This window comes from Ochotona curzoniae, unplaced genomic scaffold (genome assembly GCF_017591425.1).
Source record: "Ochotona curzoniae isolate NIBS_2020 unplaced genomic scaffold, NIBS_Ocur_1.0 scaffold_1037, whole genome shotgun sequence".
NCBI classification, from domain to species: domain Eukaryota; kingdom Metazoa; phylum Chordata; class Mammalia; order Lagomorpha; family Ochotonidae; genus Ochotona; species Ochotona curzoniae.
The window spans coordinates 1,568,021-1,590,093 of NW_024467083.1; the positions used below are offsets into that span (position 1 = coordinate 1,568,021).

General features: G+C 41.4%; 1 protein-coding gene across 3 annotated transcripts in view; it reads left to right on the plus strand.

Moving 5' to 3' along the window:
* The first annotated feature begins 20,246 nt into the window (after nucleotides 1–20,246).
* Nucleotides 20,247–22,073, plus strand: part of PKN2 (protein kinase N2) — a 135,477-nt gene continuing 133,650 nt past the window's right edge. For 2 of the 3 annotated variants that reach the window (XM_040998992.1, XM_040998994.1), the window contains exon 1: nucleotides 20,275–20,655. In XM_040998992.1, the coding sequence (XP_040854926.1) occupies nucleotides 20,608–20,655 (48 nt within the window). In that variant the 5' untranslated portion in view covers nucleotides 20,275–20,607. Of the gene's footprint in view, nucleotides 20,656–22,073 lie in introns of all 3 variants that reach the window. The other variant, XM_040998993.1, reaches the window with a different exon arrangement.

Genomic DNA, 22,073 nt, shown 5'->3' on the forward strand with positions numbered 1-22,073 from the left:
TTTCCATTTACTCTCAAGCTCAAGATGTTCTTTATTCATGGGCATAACTCACCACTTGAAAACCTTGAGAGTCTGATCAAAAGAGAAGGGTAACTCTACTTACATCAACTTTGTGAACTCAAGTGAAATGTCTAACCTCTCTCTTCTCGTAAAGCTTAAGGGGAAAAAAGACTTGCCAGTAACAATGTCCTCAACTTCAAGGTCATGGGATAATGATCTATTACATGTTGTGAGGAATATGAGGTATTTCCCAAGTCATTCCTTATTAGAAATAGATGTGCTCCTGACGTTTGTTAACAGTACTCTTTTTCAGAGAAAGATTAAGGTCACCCCAATGGCAGTGTCATTTGTTCTCTCTTGCATCCTCACATGCTTTGTAGAATAGGAGTAAAAGGAGTGAGAAACAGATTAATGCATATAATTTGAAACCTATTTCATTATATTCATGAATGTTTCACAAATGTGAACTTCATCTTTTATATGCTGCAGCAGCAGATGTTGAAAGTGCAACCTCAAAGTAAATAGTCTTACGGTAAAGCTTGAAATGAGACAAGCACTGACGGCCAGCTGTCATCACTAAATAAGCAAGTAATTTCATTATTCATATAAAGTGCAAATGAAACTCATTTGTTGGTCAACAGGAGCCTTGTGAAATTTAGTCTGTCTCTGTAGTCTCTTCGCAAAGAATGTCCCACTTTATGATGAGGAGGACAAGTCCAAACTTAGTTTAGAGGGAGGGAACTGTGGGGAGAGAACGACTTATTTCTGAGACCATGGTTTATTTTTCCAGTAATTCAAAAGGAGCAAGATGCAAACAAAAGATTTCGAAGGCTAAAAGAGAATTCCAATTCACAGATCACATTGTCAGAGAGGTGGGCTCTGGTATAAAGGGTGGTGTTGTCATCATCATTGTTGTTGTACTAGAGAGAAAAGAGAAGGCAGATAAGCACTCAGGTCTACTTGCTGCCTCAACTAATTGATAAAAGAAAATCAGCTTTGAGACAAACTCTGGAAAGAACTCACAGAATAACTTGATATTAGTTTTGTCAACAGGAAGTGGGATTACTTACCAGGAGATGACATAAGCCTTTGAGATAAATAGAAAAGACTTGACAACTGACATAGAAGAGATGGCCAGGGAGTAGACAGAATTTAAAAATTCATGTAATTGTTTTGGGCCTATATAACTAGAATGATGAATAACTATTTCATAGAAATAAAGAAACTTGAAAGACTAACCAGTGCAAGAGAACAGGTGATGTGTTCAGCTCTATCAAGTTCAATGCAGAGATGAAATATTCAGAAAGTTCAGTAAGTTAATACAAGATGAGAAGCTAAACACAGAAACCATGGTTCTAAATCTAAATTTGGGCATTATGGGAAGCCAGACAGGTGAGCAGGGTTTCTTTTCCCTTGTTTCTAAATATTAATGTTAAATATGCATATGGGAGACACATAGTTTCTAACTATAACAAGTCTTGATTTATTGCCTATTGTCTGAGGCACAACACATTTTGGATATTTGTTGGAACTTGAACTGATGAATTAGATTACTAGCACCACGCTCTAACCAACTGAGCTAACCGGGCACACAAACTGATGAATTAGATTAGTTCAATCAAGAAAATTGTTAGAATCACAAAATAAAACTATGTGAATACTAGGTAGCTGCACTGACTTCATTAAACTTGAAACTAAATCTAGTGTTAGGCACATTAAGCTTTAAGATTGTCAATCTATACTAAAAGAATAGGTGAATCAATACTGAAAGAACAGAGTATTAAACACACCATGGCACAGCATGTTAAACAGCTGCCTGCTACCCTGGCATTCCATATGGATGCCATTTCAACTCCTGGTCACTCTACTTCCAATTCAGCTCTCTACTAAAAGGGGAAAACATCAGAAGATGGCCCAAGGTCTTGGACTTCTGACACATACATGGAAGACCCAGAGTTATAGGCTCCGCACTTTGGCCTGGCTCCGACTCCAGCCATTGTGGCAACTTGAGGAGTGAATTAGTAGATAGAAGCACTCTCTCTTGGTGTGTGCGTGCACATGTCTCCAATCTCTCTCTGTAATGCTGCCTTTCAAATAAATACACAAACCATTTTTTTAAATTGCATTGCATTATGTAACACAGTATTATAGGCACTGGGACTCCCCCCACCCCTCCCCAAACCCTCTCCCCATGGTGGATTTCTCCACCTTGTTGCATTACCACAGTTCAAATTCAGTTGAGGTTCTTTCATTGGAAGTATTTACCAAGCATAAAGTCCAGCGTCTTATTATCCTAGTGAGTTCAACGATTTCTTGGTGAGACCATCTCTGGTCTGAAGGTAAAGTATCATCCCAATCAATTAAAAGCCCCAACATAACATCAACAACCATCTACAACCTTATGGCATTAATTGATAAGGTATTGATTAACCAATATGTTAATAGGAAAATGCAGGTTCTTAACTGCATCCTGTGACTTCTTCATAGACATTTCAATTTTGGTTTATATTCAACCGAGTTCTATACACCTCAAGATGGCTATAGATTGCTATTCAGCTGTCTCGTGTTTATTTTCATTTTAGTATTTAGCTGTTTATAGTGTTGAAGCATGATTTTGCTGAACTTGGTTGTTTTTCGGATGGTCTGAACTGGCTTAGAACTCTAGCAAGACATGTGTCATCAGTTTAGGTACAGAACATTTTTTTTAGGAGCGGTGTGCAGAGAAATCCCCAATACCCTAGTGAGGCGTAACTAATCTTTGTGTCCCACCTAGTGAGGTATGAGTGAACCCCCGCTGACCATTTCCTGTCTGATTCTAAGCTTTCCTTGTTGTTGTCTGTCTATTCTAGGTTTTTTGTTTCTTTGTATGTTTGTTTGTTTGTTTTGAGGGGTTTCTGGAGCAATCCTAATAGTCATCGTGGGAGAGGGTGGGGACCCAGAGCCGGAGCTAGGCAAGGAGCAGAGAGAGCTTGCCTCTTTAGTCCCGAAGGAAGTTTATTATTCTTCTGTTTCTCCAGACTGCTCAGGGCTCCTGGTTGTCATTCTGATGACTCTGGTTTCTGCAGGGCAGAGTTTGGACTTCTTCCATCCCCTGTAGAAGCTCCAGATGGGGGTGGGTGACCTCAGAGTTCTCGGCCTCCGAAGGCACTCCTATTCCCTGTGGTCTCCTTGGCAGTTGGGATGTAGTCCTTGGTGTCTGGACTGATAGTCCTTGGTGAGAATCTGGGAGTCTTCAGGGTTGGGATACGAGCCTCCTCCTGTTTGCCTGCTCCACCCTGGGGTCTCCCCCCTGGCTCCATATGCACGACCTCCTGTTAAGAGGCTGTCAGGATTGCTCCCGATTCCCCTCTTATGCCTGTGTAGCTTTACTATTGTCTAGTGCCAACTCGAGTCTGTTGTGTATGAGTTACTAAAAAACAATTTTTACATAATGGTTTCCTTATATTTCATAAAAATTCATAAAATTTTTAGAAAATTCAAACATAATTTCTGAATTTTTCTTACTTTCATAGTTTATTTTTTAAATTTGTATTTACTTATTCATTTTATTTATTTGAAAGGCACAGAGAAAGAGAGATGTGATGTTTCACACCCTAAATATTCCCAACAGTCAGGGCTGGATAGGTTGAAGCCAGAACTCATTCTGAGTCTCCCACAGAAGGTGGCAGAGACCAATGCACTTGACCCATCAAACACCACTCCCCGGGGTATGAATTATTAGGAATCTCAAATCAGAGGTAGAGGTGGGATTCAGACCTAGGAATTCCAGTATGAGTTGAAAGCATTGTCCCACATTGCATTGCAGTTTTACAGTTTAAAGTTAAATAAATGTAGTAGATCTTTACCTATGCAGTGTTACAGAGTTCAATACATTGTGTAATCCAAAATGCCTATGCAAATGTTTATACAAAGAATGTTATGTAAATGTTAAACTGAATAAGAATAATGTTATTACTATTAATCACTTGGGTTGTAATTAGAAATTAGTAACTAGCAAAAATACTACAATAATAGAGTATATATTAGAAACAATAGAGTGGAGACATGGAAATATGCCATTTATATGTCCTTTACATACCATTAGAATATCCATGTGGGTTTCAATTTATAACAATTATTTGAAGTAAAAAGTTAGAAATAAAGTTGTCATCATGGTCTTTAATTTAATTTAAAAACACTACATTGGATCTATTACACAAATTCGAATAAGATAGGATCAAACAAAATGTAACTTTACTATGCCTAGCATTTACCTATTAATTAATGGACATCAGAGTTCATGGTAGTTTGAGTGTTAGCATTAAGCAAGCATAGGTTTAGGATTAGTGTAGAAGCACAGCATGCTAATCTTCAGCCTGAGGCACTGGCATCCCTTATGAGCGCTGCTTCAAGTCCCAGATGCCTCCACTTCTGATCTAACTTCCTGCTAATTGCTTGGGAAAGCAGCAAAAGATGGCCCAAGGCCTTGGATTCTTGCACCCATGTGAGTAACTTAAAAGAAGCTCCTGGCAAGCAGCTTCAGATCATTCCAGCTCTGGCCATTACAACCATTTGGGGAATGAGCCAGCGGATGGAAGGTCTATGTGTGTATGTATGTATGTGTATGTCTTTCCCTATCTCTCTGTAATTCTTTCAAGTAAAATAAATAATTTTAAATTGCTTTTTTTTTTAATTAGAAAAAAAGACAGAGCATAGACTCTGAGCTAGACTTTTGTGAATCCAGGTTCCACTTGTTTTATCTTTGATCCCATGGGCAGTTTACTTAACTCTTCCTTAGACTTGGCTTCCTACCTACAAAATATAAATTCTGGTAGTGTTGCTTTACAGAGAGTGTAAAAAATAAGACATTTAGAAAGGTACTTGGCAGAATTAGTTATTTACCCATTTATTTGCACTTTATTTGAATGGTAGAGAGAGAAAAACAGAAATGCAGAGAGATCTTCTATCCACTGGTTTACTTTCTGAATGCCTGCAGTGGTCAGGGCTGGACCAGTTCAAAGCCAGAGGCTAGTACTTGGTGTAAATGTTTATTCTAATAATAATAATACTGAGATATGAAGTGTATGAGGAAGCTTCAAAAAATTCATGGAAACTCTGCATTATCTTTTAATTCCATTTTCCACAAACATTTTTAAGATCCCACATATTTGATCCATGTAAACACACATATTATCTTTGTCATATTTATATGGGATGGTTGAGTCCAATAAGTATATTGGCCAAGGCAAACATTTAGAGGCAGAGAATCTTCAGTCTCAGGCTGCTGAACTTAGAACTGGTATAAACTCTTCTGGAAGGAGGTAAAACTAAATGTGTGTTTTACTTAATGCTTAAGTTCTAATCTTGTTCATCCTTCTAGTTCCTTAGTGTTCTACTCTGTCTTGGCTCAATTAAACAGATGCCTGTACACTGAGACAGAGAAATACAACAGCCAAGTAAAAACAGTGGTTGAATTATAGGCACAATTTGAACTAAAGCTAGTACTCCAACTGTGGCTTCTTGAAGTGGAAACGAAACAATTTATTTTCTGTAATTTGAGCAATTATATTTCCTGTATCTTGGATAATCCACAAGATAATTCAAATTAAGAAGCAATATCTCCTCCCAGAGTGTAACTGACTATATATAGCACAAATATATATTTTTCTATATGTAAGAAATATAATTTAAGGCTCCACAAATGTATCAGTGCGCATGTGTGTGGTGAAGGGTGGGTCCCTGGTGAAGGGTGGGTCCTCTGGTGAAGGGTGGGTCCCCTTCCAGGGCCATTGCCTTAGATCCCCCATCACATGGTTAAGTCTATTAGGAGTGGATCCAGTGGTTTGAGACTCCTTCCTTTATGATATCCATCCATTTGTGGTGAACTAAGAGAAAGCAGTGACATACTAATAAAACAAAGGCTCAGACACCCCTCCTCAAAGAAAGAACAAGAAAAGAAGCAATATCCCTTATATTTAAGAACACTGATTTTTGATTACATGTGATCCACAATTGCTGGACAGAGATTCAAATAAGTCATCCAATTAATTCTATAAGTGTATACAGATTAACCAATTGTTATTAGTTTAAATAATTAATTATATGTGTAAGTATTAAGTGAAGAGTAAGTGGGATAGACATTTGGTACAGTGTTTAGGCACCCATTGGGAAAGCAATATCCATATTAGAGTGTTTGGATTGAGTCCTGACTCTGTTTCCATCTTCCTGCCAATGTGTATCCTGGGAGGCAACAAGTGACGGCACAAATTCTCTTTTTATATTTTTCAAAGATTTATTTTTATTGGAAAGTCAGATATACAGAGAGGAGGAGAGACAGAGAAGAAGATCTTGCGTCTGATGATTCACTCCCCAAGTGACCACAACGGCCGGTGCTATGCCAATCCGAAGCCAGGATCCAGGAACTTCTTCCAGGTCTACCACGTGGGTGCAAAATCCCAAGGCTTTGGGCGATCCTCAACTGCTTTCCCAGGCCACAAGCAGGGAGCTGGATGGGAAGTGGAGCTGCTGGGATTAGAACCGGTGCCCATATGGGATCCCAGCATGTTCAAGGCGAGGACTTTAGCCACTAGGCCACACCGCCGGGCCGGACGGCACAAATTCTTGAGCTCTTACCACCACGTAGGAGATGCAGATGGAGTTCCTGGGTCTTGGCTTTGGCTTGACCCAGACCTGGCTGTTTCTAGGTACGTGGGGAGTGAAGCAGTGGATAGATCTTTCTCTTTTCTTTCAAATAAAAATGAAAATATATAAGAAATTTTAGGGCCCTGCACAGCAGCCTAGCAGCTAAATCCTTGCCTTGCATGCACTGGGATCCCATATGGGTACCAGTTCATGTCCTGGTTGCTCCATTTTACATCCAGCTCCCTGCTTGTGGCCTGGGAAAGGAGTAGAGGACAGCCTGAGACTTTGGGACCCTGCACCCATGTGGGAGACCAGGAAGAAGCTCCTGGCTCTGGGCTTCAGATGAGCCCAGTTCCGGCCATTGCAGTCACTTGGGGAGTGAAGCAACAGACAGAAAATCTTTCTCTCTGTATCTCCTTCTCTCTCTGTATATCTGCCTTTCCAATATAAATAAATAAATAAATAATTCTTTAAAAAAAAAAGAGAGAGAGGGGGGAGTTTTAGAAAGACAAGAAAGGATGCACATTGTGCCACAATGGGTTAAGTTGCCACTTGGAACTCCAGCATCCCATGTCACAGGGCCAGCTTGAGTTCCAGCTACTTGCTTCTGATTCAGCTTCCTGCTAATGTTTTCTGGAAGGCAACCAGTGATGACTCAAGCACTTGGGTTCCTGCTAACCATATGTGAGACCTAGAGAGAGTTCCTGGCCCCTGGCTTCTCCCTGGCCCAGCTGTGACCATTATTGGCACACTGGGAGCAAGCCAGCAAATGTAAGATTTCTCTTTCTCTCAATCGTGTGTGTGTGTGTGTGTTTGTTATTCTGCTTTTCAAGTGGACGAAAATAATATAGAGAGATATTTTGAAAAATTAGACATTTATTGAGCTCATGGTTTTCGAGGTTGGAAGATCTAAGGGCATGGAACCAGCATCTGGTAAAGGCCTACATGGCAGAGGGCATCACATGGAAAAACAGCAAGTGTTAAGGTCGCCCTTCTTACAAAGCTACCAATCCTGTGATGAGGACTGCTCCTGACCAGCCTTGCATAAGCTTAATCATATCCAAACAGCCCCACCTTAAAATACTATTAACACAGAAATTTGGGGATTAAATTTCCAACACATGAAATTTGGAGGAAACACTCCTCCCACAACAGCAAACTAGAATTGCAGATTTAGATAAATATCAGAGGGAAAATTCAAATTTTGAAATGAATATATTCCGTAGCTAAAGGGCAGTGCCCTTATTTTACATGTCTCCAATTCATTTCAAGTAATTTCAAGCCACATAGGGTATGCAAGGAGGTAATTGGGGGAGGGAAAGAGGAAAAATTGGTGGTATATTGAAAAACTGATTTTGCCACTTACAGATGTAACTACCATTTGTCTACATACTGTCTATCAAAAAGATCACATCAGTGTCACAGCGAGTGCACAAGGAATGAATTTATAGAAACTCTTGACTGTCACACTTCAAATCCTTCCAAGAAATGTCCTGCCTTTTACCCATTAACACTTCTTACACAAAGGATGTCTTATATAAACTACATACAAGTAACAAATAAAATCTGTTAAGACTTCGATAAGCTTTGTTTTTCATAAAAGTCTTTACAGCTTCTGGCCTCATTTACCTTTCAAAAAAAGACAAATGAGTTGAATACATCATTAAATCTAAGGAATTTAAATAATTTCAGCATTTAAGTGATAGGAGAAAGTCCAAATTGAGATCAACTTGGTACCCAAGGCAAGTAAAAGAGGTGCCAATGAAAAATAACTCACTCAACACTGCCATAAGCGAAACTGTTTGTTAATATCACGACTCACTGGGATGAGAAAAATGCATGTGAAGGTTGATGATTTTAGGAAGACATTTCAAAAGTGAATAGTGAGATAATGTAAAATCGGCTAAATAATCAGTACACTGAAAGAAATTATTTGCTCCTATCCTGTTATCATACTCATATAATGTGAAATCACGAAGTTTCAAAGGACAAAGTCCAGTTAATCAATTGGCTATAGTAAACAAATATAACTGAAGTTTGACATTGCAGAGTTATACTCAAATGATGTCTACATAATGAGTTTTGATATGTCAGAGCTGCAAGCTTAATATTTTTCTTTTAAAACTACTTCCTTAAAAAGAAATAAAGAAAATCATTTATTTATTCTATCTTATAAATCTTTGGGTCTATTTTCCTTTGTCTTGACTCCGATATTGATTAATATATTATAAACACTGAATTTCAAATCTGAACACAGGTTAAACAATATCAAAGATCATAGTAAAGTCAATTAACGCAACATTTTAATAATTGACTCAGTATAAAAAATATTTTTGGAATGTGGAACAAGTCAGGATGACATACATTTTTTAAGTGAATAACTATGATTCTAAAAGGCATGAAAACTAGTACAAAACAGTTAATAATATAGATAAAATAAATTTATGAATAATGTACAGTAAGACAAACATAATTCAAAACAAAAAACAAAAAGATGTCATGTTCTTTTGAGTAAAACACATTAAAATATGTTTATGCTTACAGCAGATGGTATAAAATCATTGTATCTTCACTCTTATATCTAATAAAATCCCAGTTTACAAAGCTGATTATTTTCATGCTTTGCTTTCCTTCAGGTAGTTCTGAGCTTCTCATTCTTAACACGTAAAAAATAGAAAGCATCTTTTTGTATAGCAAGTGAGTTTATGAGAAAACTCTTGAGCATCTTCTCTGCAGCCCCAATTTCAAGTCAATACATTAAGTGTCCACATTGTTTGCAACTAAGTCCCAGCTGTCTAAACTGCCTCAGAAATGTTCAGCAGATTGCTTTATAGCAGGGTAACACAGTTTGAGCCATGGTTTCTTGAATACTTCTTGCTGAGAGCTTATCTAATTCAAATGATGAAGGCAGCTAAAGCATGGCATTTGAATCAGCCACATTTTTCTCTAATAAAGGAGAAATTTAGGAAGCTGTAGTTGTGATAGACAACACAGGAAAGCAATTGGAATCTGGATCTTATATTTTACACCAAGCAAACTGCCTGCGTATGTGTATGTGGTGATAAGATATTTTAAAACTAAAATTTCACTTGGCAAGAGACTCACAGTTAAACTGTAAAAGCAATACACACAGATCATGTGAATTACCAGCATATAAAAATAAATATGCAAATGACAGCAATACTCTTTTCCAAAATAGCATCTCTAATAGGAAGCCCTTCATAAGAATCTTATGAAGTGACATCTTTTAAAATCATTTTTATATTTTACAAGTACTTACAACTGGCAGTTCATATTTTTAATTAGAGAATATGCATCTTTTTAGTCACACCTCAATAAGAAATACATATTCATATGAAGAATGAGTACATATATACACTTCTATTATAAATAAAAACATTTAATTTAAATAAGTTCATATCAAGCACTGCTCAAAAGAAGTTTACATACTATTGGATGCTGTGGAGATAACAGACATCTGATTTTTTTCTTCTAAGTTTAATATCTACATTGGAATCTTGAGAATAAATATGATTGGATCCTAACTAAAGCATTTAGCTGATATAATTCACCGTAAACTGTGGTTATCCCATGAATATTTTCAAATAAGTGCAAGAATTATAAAAACTAATCTTTTTAATTTTTTACTTTGTTTGAAACACAAAAAGACGGGGAGATATCTTCCACCTGTTAGTCACTCCCCAGATGCCTGCAACAGGGAAGAAAAGAGCTGGGCCAGGTGGAGGACAGGAGCTAGAACTCAGGACTCGCACACCAGTGGGCAGGGCTGGAAAACTTGAGCCATTTCCTGATGCCTGTAGGGTACTCATTACATCATGGAAGCTGATGGACTTGAACCAGGCATTTTAATATGACATTATATTCCCAGGGTTAATATGAGCACTGTGCCACATGCCCACCCCTAAACTTTGTTTTTAATTGCTCAATTTAGAGGATTTAAAATCCAACATGTTGCCTTGCATATACTGAGATCCCATGTGGGCGCTGGTTCTAATCCCGACAGCCCTGCTTCCCATCCAGCTCCATACTTGTGGCCAGGAAAGGCAGTCCAGGATGGTCCAAAGCCTTGGGACCCTGCACCTGTGTGGGAGACCCAGAAGAGGCTCCAGGCTCCTGGCTTGAGATCAGTGCAGCTCAGGCCTTTGTAGCTGCTTGGGGAATGAATCACTGGATGGAACATCTTCCTCTCTATCTCCTCCTCTCTGTATATCTGATTTTCCAATAAAAATTAAAAATAAAAAATCTTGAAAAAAATCTAACATGGCATTCATCTTCCAGCTATTTACTGTCATGTATTTCTATACTTTTCTGCTTCCCTAATGGTTTATTATGGTTTACAAATTCTAGTTTGGAACTTTGGAAATGATACACTATAATTGGCCTCTTTCCATGTCCACAGCTTTGGGTGATTCCAACAGCTGGAGGCTCTAAAGCCTATGAGGGTTTGAAATGGTGATGGTGTTGGGATCTGAAGTCTAGGCTCAGCTGGAAGTATTGATCCCAGCACCTACATACAGCTTTTCCATGAAATCATGATTTCTCACAGGAATGGCAGCTGGGATCTTGGAAGGCTCAAGCTAATAATCATCTTAAGAATTTATGGCCTTTTTCTTTTAAATACCAAACAAACTTCTACTATGAGTACTTATGATGTAGGCCCTAAAACATCTGATGGTTAACAACTTGAAGCTTGCATTTTGAAGCACAACAACATGACTGCTACACTAAATGCAAAAGCCTTAGACTGGCAGCAGGTGAGGTGGGGCAGTGAGTTAAGCCATTTTATGGAATGCCCGTATTCCATACTGGAATGTCTGGTTGGGTCCATCTACTCCATTTCTGATCCAGCATCTTACTAATGTTTAACTTCCTGTCACCCACTTGGGAGATCCATATGGAGCCCAGGCTTTTGACTGTGGCCCATTGTTGGTATTTAGGGAATGAATTGGCAGATAGGAAATCTCTCACTTTCTCTCTGAAACACTAGCAGCAAAATAGTTGTATCTCAATAAAATCTTTCATACTTACATTCCTTTTGAAAAAAAAATTGGTGGTGGGTGGAGGGCTGTCGCACAAGCTAATCCTCAGCCTGCAGCACCAGCGTCCTATATAGATGTCAGTTCTAACCCCAGGTGCTCCACATCTGATCCAGCTCCTTGCTGGCGACTTTGAAAAACAGTAGGGAAAGGCTCAAGGCCTTGGACCCCTGCACCCATGTGGCAGACCTGGAATAAACTTACTCCCAGCTTCAGACTGGCCTAGCTCTGGCCATTGTGGCTATCTGGGGAGTGAACAAACTGAGGGATGAGTGTGTGTGTGTGTGTGTGTCCCTTTGTTTCTGTAACTCTTTCAAGTAAAATAAATAAACCTTTTTAAAATTACTTTTTGAGAGGCAGACCAGGAAGAAAGCTTTCATTGCTTATTCACTCAATCCATGTGTCCCAGGAGAAGGGCAAAGGTCCAACCTCTTGGGTCATCACCATTATTTCTCTATTTCTCAGGAACTTGGAGTCAGGAGTCACAGTCACAGTATTGAATCCAGGTACTCTAAGACTTCACAGGAATCTCTACCAGTGTCTTAGGCCAAATATCTGCATGTCCGTTTTTTCATTTTGACAAGAACATCCAGAATTTCTCACGCATCTCAACTTTTCACTTAAAGATTCCAAAAGTTTGTTTCTTGGCATGGTGTTACTATGGTTGGAGCATGCTCTGTCCCTCCAAAACGCATGTCGAGATTTCATCTCGAGTAAGAGTACGGAGAAGGGCCCGGCGCGGTGGCGCAGTGATTAAGGTCCTCGCCTTGCATGTCCGGGATCCCATATGGGTGCCGGTTCTAATCCGGGCAGCCCCGCTTCCCTTCCAGCTCCCTGCCTGTGGCCCGGGAAAGCAGTCGAGGACGGCCCAAAGCTTTGGGAACCTGCACCCGCGTGGGAGACTCAGAAGAGGCTCCTGGCTTCAGATCGGCGTAGTATCGGCCGTTGCCCTCACTTGGGGAGTGAATCATTGGACAGAAGATCTTCCTCTCTGTCTCTCCTCTCTGTATATCTGCCTTTCCAATAAAAAAATAATAAAAATAAATCTTAAAAAAAAAAAAGAGTACTGAGAAGTGGCAGGGTCCTTGAGAGGATTGGGTCCTCAGTTGGCTAAAGAAATGTGACCTCTCATATTCTTGTGCCTTTATTCTTCAATTTTTAACTTGTAATACAATAACCATGGGGAGTTAATTTACATAAATAAAAGCTCTTTGTGATATTTGTTAATATTTTAAGAATATAAAGGATTTCTTAGCATCTTAGTGCAAGCAGCTCTAACAAACAATGGAGTGAATGGCTGATAAACTATATAATTTTTCATGGTTTTGGAGTATAGAAGTCCCAAACAAAGGTTCGGTTATGGTTGGGTGCTGGGGAAAGTCCCCTTCCAGGTTGCAAACTGCCAAATTCTTACATCTTGACATGCTGGAAAGAGTAAGAGAGCCCAAGATTCCCTTTTGCAAGGACACCAATCCCTTCTCTGAGGGATCTACCTAATGGCTTCCCCAAGCCCACCTCCTAATATCATCACATTAGAGGTGAGAACTGCATTTGTAGATTTGAGGAGGATTGGATTGTTTTAGTTCCTAATTCAGAAAGTTAGAAAAAAAAAAGCTTAAGCTTTTCAGAGGTGGTTAAAGTGTACTTTCTTTTTCATTGCTTCAGATATACAAAACTCAGAAATGTTTTCATTCATCCTGATTATGCTACAAATTAGGAGAATATTATTTTTTGGTATCACTTTCAGGAGAACACTTTATATATTCGGAAGAGATTCAGAATACTCTTATTTTGGGTAACAGTTGAGAATCAGCAGGACCAGAGAATGATCAAGCTATGACAGGGAAGGAGCAGGATTTGTTGGTTAACCTATTTTGAGGTGGAAAGGGATTTTGACTCAGCCTCAGGGTAAAAACATCACATCCTATAGGATTTCCTCTCTTACACCCAGGGTACAAGGTTAATGAACGCATGAAATGCATGAGGACTATGGGTTTGGCATGCAGCTGGTCATGGGTGGAGCTTCCGTTCCATATCAATATAGGCAAGACCAAGGAACACGAGTGGTAGGACAGTGTTGCAGGAAAACATGTGGTGCAAAGCAAAAGCAGGCCTTTGTAAATAACCTGTCAGGGAGCTCCAGAAATAGGACTGAGAATAACATAGATTCTTGACTTTCTAGGTTGTGAAACTGGGCATTCAAAGCTTGACCTAATTTTCTGCAGGACAGGATATCCAAGCTGACAATCTAAACTTCAGCAATGTACACACACAGGCACAGTACATAAAGAACTAACAGGCCACTTAGGACATGGGAGAGGTTGGCATTTGATCTAGTGATTAAGATGCTGATATGTCACATCAGAGTTTGATACCCAGCTGAACCTCCTGATTGCAGCCTCCTGCTCATGCAAACCCTGGAAGGCAATGAAGATGATTCAAGTTGTCGGGTTCCATGTGGCAGATCCGAATTGCAATCCCAACTTCTGGCTTTGGCCCCTTGGGCACTGCAAAAATTGGGTGAGTGAGCTAGTACATGAGTTCTTTCTCTCTGTGTCTCTCAAACAGATTTGACAATAGATACTTGGCTCCTTTCTAATGCCTTAGAGTCTAGTAAGAGAGAGACTGTATACAATTACTTCATAGCCATTTTCATTTTCCAGTCAGAAAAAAACAGCAGTTCATTAGTCTAGGATCACTGAAGGAAAAACAAAGATCCAGAGATGGGTCACACACAAAGGAAGTGGAATATGGGTGAATAGTAATGCAGATGTATACCATGTTTAACGAAGGTGTGGGTGTTCATATTAGCAACAATGGAAAAGCGACTACATACATTTTACATTTTTAACAATTCACTATGATTTGTTACATATTTTAGGATTTGTTAAAAATGTTTGGAAATGTTTTCTTGCAACACTGCCCCACCACCTGTGTTTCCTGATTTTACCCATACTGATGTGGATCAGAAGCTCCACCCATAAGCAGTTAACATTTACCCACCGTGTGCTTTCAGCTCAAGCGTGAAGTATGCAGCAAAGGACTGCCTGAGCTATGTTGAAAGTACCCTGAACTCACCTGCTTTGCCATTATACCTGCCTCACTACACTTCAAGTTCTGTGAAGACAGAAACCAGGCATGCTTCGGAGTCATTATGTTCCGAGTGATGGGAAGGCAGGAATTCTTCATTCCTTTCACACAGAACCTCTGTGCACACAGCAGGAAATGGCCAGCCTAGCCCTTAAACCACAACTTCTCTCCATACAAGGGCCACCAATCGATCAGCATTCCAGTGTTGCATTTCCATGTTGTTAGAACCTGATTGGTTAAACTTGGATATGGTCTATCATTGACTTATGGGTTTTCACTGAATGGTCTAGATTAAGCAATCACATGGCCCCAGAAACTTCTATTCTGTGAAAGAATGAAATTCTCAGGGAAGTGAATATGGACTGAAATGACATTCTAAAAAGTATCTGCCATAGATCTTATAGGTTTTTTCCTGTGCTCATGACTTAACAACCTAGATCTTAAAAATTATTTTCACAAAAAATGCAAGCCAATAAAAATAAAATAAATGCTAAAAAATAAAAACAAAAGATAACAATTTATTTTTATTTGAAAGGCAGACTTATGAGAGACAAAGATCTTCCACCTTGCTGGTTCACTTCTCCATGGCTATAGTGATGAAGCAGCTGTGCCAATCTGAAGCAAAGAACCAGGACCTTCTTTCAGGTCCTTCAAGTGGGTTCAGAGTCCCAAGGCCTTGGGTCATCCTCGACTGCTTTCCCAGGCCACAAGCAGGGAGCTGGAAGGGGAAGTGGAGCAACCTGGACATGAACCAGCACCTATATGGAATCCCAGGGCATGCAAGGTGAGGATTTAGTCACTAGGCCATTACACTGGGCCAAATTCTGTGTTTTCTAGAATTTTTCCCTCTCCTTGTTTTACATTGATTACCCCTGTTCCTTCATCTGATTTCTTTGAAGTGTGTGTTCCTGTGTATCAGAGAGAAAGATCTTTTTCCTTTTAACGTGAACATCAAAACCAACAAAAGAAAAACATAAAATACTCAGTTCTTCACAGTATTGAAAAGACAAACTGGAAGGCAATAAAAATGTGTCCTACAAAGAAAAAGTGTCCTATCCCTTCACTTGACATGCAGTCCCAGTGTCATTTCACATGGGATTCAAGGGCAAGGGGACCCAGATCATCATTGTTTGTCTCAACAGAACAGGAAGCAAACAGCTCCACACAACTACGTCACCTCTACTAACTCTACTACGATTTTTCTTGAAACATTTGTTCCATCTTGAAAATGAAAATAAAAGACAATGATTTAAACTGTTAGTAACTGAAACTGTTTTCTATATTTGGTCACTTTAAAAAGATTTATTTATTTTTATTGGAAACTCAGATTTACACAGAGAAGGAAAGAGAGAGAAAGATCTTAAATCCACTGGCTCACTCTCCAAGTGACCTCAATGGCCTGAGCTGAGCCGATCCAAAGCCGGAAGTCAGGAGCTTCTTCCAGAACTCCCACATGGGTGCAGGACCCCAAGGCTTTGGACCATCTTCAACTGCTTTCCCAGGCCACAAGCAGGGAGCTGCATTGGAAGTGGAGCCACTGGGACATGAAGCAGCACCCATATGGGATCCTGACAGATGCAAGGTGAGGATTTAGCAACTAAGCTATTGTGCTGGACCCTATACTGGGTCATTTTTGAAAAGACTATTTAGGGCCTGGCGGCGTGGCCTAGCAGCTAAAGTCCTCGCCTTGAACATGCCAGGATATGGGCACCGGTTCTAATCCCGGCAGCTCCACTTCCACTTCCCATCCAGCTCCCTGCTTGTGGCCCGGGAAAGCAGTCAAGGACCGCCCAGAGCTTTGGGATCCTGCACCCACGTGGGAGACCCAGAAGAGGTTCCTGGTTCCCGGCTTCGGATTGGCGCAGCACTGGCCGTTGTGGTCACTTGGGGAGTGAATCATCGGTCGGAAGATCTTTCTCTCTGTCTCTCCTGTCTGTATATCTGACTTTGTAATAAAAATAAATAAATCTTTTAAAAAAAAAGACTATTAAAACAATCCATGAAGAATTTTTAAAAATATCTATATGACTAATTATACAATTCAGACACTTTAGGCCCTCTTACTTAACTGTAAACTTACAGCTTTCTTCAAGATACTAATAAAAATCAGAATATAACTTGAGGTGAACCATAGTTATGATTTGCTAAGCACATTTGTGAATAGAACACATCTGATTCAACAATGATTTAGGTTAGCTTTTAGCTTGATTTGCTGTTTAAATTATCACACTTTCCAGATTGTCAAGTAGTTTTGATTTGTGCTGGTCTTTCTCAGAAATAATTGCTATATGGGCCTGGCACATTAGCCTAATGGCTAATCCACCCTTGCATCTGCCAGGATCCCATATGGGTATCGGTTCATGTCCTGGCTGCTCCACTTCCTATCCAACTCCCTGCTTGTGGTCTGGGAAAGCAGCAGAGGTCAGTCCAAAAGCCTTGGGACATGGCACCCTGCACCTGTGTGGGAGACCTGGAACAGCCTCCAGGCTCCTAGTTTATCAGATTAGCTCACCTCCAGCCATTGCAGCCACTTGAGGAGTGGGCCAGCAGAGAAATCTTTCTCTGTTTCTCCTTCTCTCTGTAAATCTGTCTTTGCATAAAAATAAAGAAATAAAGAAATAAATAATAAAAATAATTCCTGCAATGGAATTTTGTATATTTTTTACTTGCATTTATATGTGATATTTATCATTAAAACAATTACTCTTCTAGCATTTTGCATATGCAAAATTTAGTCTTTCTGTGACAAACATTTAAGGGAGTCTAATGCTTTGAGATCTGTCTAAATGAGCACTTTAACGTTTTATATCAGCACAGTGTATTTTTGACAATGAGTAGAAACTATGAGACTTATCATCTCCACTCTGCTACTTAGTAATATTAACATACTTCAAAAGCTGTGAAAAGCAGAATTAAAAGGCATTTTTGTATAAAAAGTCCATGCATTCTTCATAATTGCAATTTTATGAGATTTTTAAAGACTGCTCATGATTTCAAAACATTTTTGCACCAAAATAATCTTTTAATTCCACTCTCCCACATAAAGTCTTGCTCTAACAATCATGAGGAATCTTTTGTCTACCAAGCGACATTTGGATATTTATAACATCATTAATGAGTAATACAAAATTATCATTTTAAAATGAGTGTACCAGGCCTGGCAACGTGGCCTAGCAGCTAAAGTCCTCGTCTTTAACACGCCGGGATCCTATATGGGTGCCGGTTCTAGTCACAGCGGCCCCTGCTTCCCATCCAGCTCCCTGCTTGTGGCCTGGGAAAGCAGTCGAGTACGGCCCAAAGCCTTGGGACCCTGCACCTGCGTGGGAGACCTGGAAGAGGCTCCTGGCTTCGATAGGCGCAGCACCAGCCATTGCAATCACTTGGGGAGTGAATCATCAGATGGAAGATCTTTCTCATTGACTCTCCTTCTCTCTGTATATCTGATTTTGCAATAAAAATAATTAATAAACTCTTTAAAAAAAATTAGTGTGCCACAGTTATTGAACTTTGAGTCCTGCCTGTGGTTGCCTTGTCATGGCCAGACCAAATAATTCTGAGGGTCTCAAAGGTCTGCAGGCTACATGTTTACCACCGCTGCTCTAAGTAAATTTGGCTTATATTTTTCTACCTATAATAGGACATATATTCTAAATGTACTCTCATTGTAAATCACCATAGTGCTGAAATGTGAACATTTTCTCTTACATACTTATTTAAGATGAATCCTCACTGACTGCATTTTAAGCCCTTGCATAAATAATTTCCAATTCATCAATATTAATCCCTTACTATGCATACATCAGTCATTTCAAATCCATTCTGGAGTAAGGGAGAAAAAAAGCAGCAAAACTTATCTCCATGCAAAAATGCCCAGAAATGTAAAGCTTGTTATATGTATTCTGAACAAAATAAAAAGTATCTGCAGATTGCATGCTTGCAACACTGCCCTGGGATTTTTTTTTTTTTACCTGTCATTCAAATTTCTTTTGAGTTTTTATTTCTTTAAATCTACTTGAAGGGCAGAGTGACAGCAGGGAAACAGTGAGACAAAGAAAAAGAGAATGAGAGATGTCCTCCATTTGCTGGTTCATTTTCTAAACATCCAGGACAGCAAGTACTGAGGCCAAAGCCCAGGCCCATAGGCTCTCCCAGATGGGCTGTGGGTCCTGCGCACTTGACACATCACCCGCTATGTTCCTGGTCCACAAGCAGAGCTGGGACTGCAACAGTCCCAGTTTTAACTGCAGGGCTGGAGACATTTAGCTACTGCCCCTCCCCCCCACACACACACAATGTTGTGACTTCACGCATTTTAATTATCATTTCCAATTGAGATGATTCACTAAACATAAAATTAGTTGTGAAGTTTTTAGACTTTTTCTACAATTAGTCTTGAAGTTCAGAAAATGTGGCCACACAACTCCCTCCTCAGTAAATGCATCCTGAATTAGTCCCTGGAACTTAAGGAGATAAATACGTATCTCTAAGTTATAGCATTAGTCCAACAGCCCAACTGATTATAAGAGGACATAACATCATACTTTGTAAGAAGCAGGTTACCGTGTTAGTTACGTTTGTAAATGACCTGTTTTCTGGCTCCAGGCAAATCTGAGCATCGAATACAGATGTGGCCAAAATACCAACTCATGCTAAAGTAAAACAAAAAGTTGCTTGTTGGAGACTTTTTCGGAACGCCACAGTAACATTTTGGAACAACCTATACTGACACCACACACTACCTGTTACTAAGTACATGTTAGCTTTCATGTTTACTTCACCAAGCAAAGTTGGCTTTTCTCCATTCTCCAGGCTGATGCCGCCCCACACCCCTTCGGTTAACACAATTCAAAGCAGCTAATTAAATTTTGAGTCCCGTGGAGCTCTCTGGCCAAACCATAGCAAGTTCAGCACTGGAGGGAAGGCATGAGGAGGGGGGGTCGGTGCGCTTCTCGGAAAGTTCAGGCACAGGCGGGTTCCGCCAGCCGCGCACCTTTACACCCCCCAAAGGCGGGCTGAGGCTGGGGGCTGCCAAGGGCAAGACCCTTCGCCTGGGCTGCCAGAAGGAGTGGACTGTAAGGGTTCAGCCCCGGAGCTCTTGGAGCTGTGGCGCTTAGAAGGGCCTACCCAAGTAGGCAAGGAAAGAGACCGCGGCGGCACTGGAAAACAAAAAGCAGCGCGCGGGTTCCCGAGCCCTAGCGCTGCTCGCCAGGCCGTTAAGCGCAACAGGAAAGTGGGCGTGTGTTTTCTTCCTCTTCCCGCCTCCCCAGAGACGCGGGCCCAGGCCCTTTCCCCTCATTTTCACCCCGGCCGGGTCCCCAGGTCGCCCGCGCCGCCCAGCCGGCTCGCCAGCCGCTCCGCCTCCCGCGTCCTCGGGGTCCCCGCGGCCCCAACCCCGCCCGGCGAGAGGCGGCGGCCCAGGCCCGTCACGTGTGCCTGGCAGCCGCCAAGTGAGGCCGCTTTTGCGACGCGGTGACAGCCAAATGGTGCGACAGGAGGAGCGGCTGGGGCGGCCGCTGCGCCCAGCGCCGAGGGCTTTGAGGCGGCTCCTGGCGTCGCCCGGAGGGAGCGGCTGAGCCGACGGAGGTCCGGCGCGGGCGGCGGCCGGGAGGCGAGGGGAGCCGCCACCAGTGCCCTCGCTCCCCGCCGCCTTCGATGAACCGGGCCGAGTGAGCCGCGCCTCCAAGCAGGGGCTTCGCCTCCATGAATCCCTAGGTTTTTTTTTTTTTTTTTCTCCTTTCTCTTCCCCGACCCTCTACACCCGCCAGCCCGGCTCCCGTCCCGCCTTCTCCCTTCGCCGAGCGGCGGCCGCGTCCAGGTGCGGAGTCCCGAACGGAGCGCAATGGCGTCCAACCCCGAACGAGGAGAGATTCTGCTCACCGAGCTGCAGGTAAGGGCCGCGGCCCGCGCGGAAAGGCGCCGACCCAGGAGGAGCCGGGGAGGAGGGAGTCTGGCGCGGGGGTCGGGGAAGCCGGGGAAGCCGCGCCGGCCGCTCTGTCACCGGGGCAGCTCTGCCCTCGGCGTCCAGCTCCCCGCGGCCGCCAGCTCAGCGCCCCCTGCCTCGGGGTCAGCGCGGCCAGCGGACACCCCTGCGGCCGGGCGCCGCCCCGCGCCCCCCGCGCACCGCGCCTGCAGCCCCTTTGAATGACTCGTCCCTCCTCTTCCCTTCTGACTCCGCACAAAGAGCGCCCCCATAACTTCCAGCCCCCGGACAAGTTTTTGAAAGGAAAAAAAAAAAAGCCAAGTCTCACGAAATACTTGCTTCACCGGTCCTCTTGAGAGGACTTTCTCTCCTGTCCTTTGACTGCTACCTTTTTAGTTTATTTAAAACCGAGTAATAGAGCAAAATGGTCCCTTTCTCGGCTGGCCCTGTTGCAGAACCGAAAACTTGGATGCTGATGCTTTTCAGACTTTCATTTCCCCTGGCCTTCGAACGCCAGAGAAAGAGCTACACAAGTTGTTGACAAATGAGAAAGCAGTGGGTGAAGGGAAAACACTTGGGCACCCAAGACTGCAGAAGAGGACAAAATAGATTCCCTAACTAGTTAGGTTCACATCGAGTAACAATGTTATTCTTTCCTATTTCAAGCTAAGTACTTGATGATGTAGGCACGGTTTTTGTTTTTAGATCTCTAGGGTGTACAAGGGCCGTAAGCTAGCTTGCCCTGTGGAGTTTATTTTTCATTAGCTTGCAGTGTTACAGAGTTGTTTACATCTGCGTGAAAATTTCATGTAGGCCTTTGGCTTAAGCTTATTTTGGTTTGTATTAATGTCATCTTTTGGCTGTTTGGAGATTAGAGAAAGGGAATTATGTGAAGTGGGGGGTGAATGAGTTCTTTTTGCATTTCTTTTTGTGGCTTGGCAATTCTGTTGAAAAAAAAAAACAAAAAAGACTAGATCCAGAAACTGGGAAGCGTTGATTGTGGATGATGTATCATGTATTGCAGTTGCATTTAAATTTCGTGTCTAAGTGTACTTGTTGATAGAGCCCTGTGTAATTTTGCTTGATATGTTACTCACCGGATGTAAAGCTCGAAGGCACTGGTATAGTACTTGATATTTCCTCCACAAAAATAGATCTCAACAAGGTATAATAATGTACGATTGCAAATTTGGGATCTTTGGAAATGGAAAGGTGAATCTCCTGTTATTCAAAATGTTGCTATATATATTTTTAATTACAAGCAGTCTTTTACAAGTCTTCACAAGTCTTATAGCATATCATATAGCTTAGTGAATGCAGTTTATTCTTTGCTTTCTACGTGAGCTTTTAAAATGAAGATGGTTTGAGGCATATAAGAAATACTT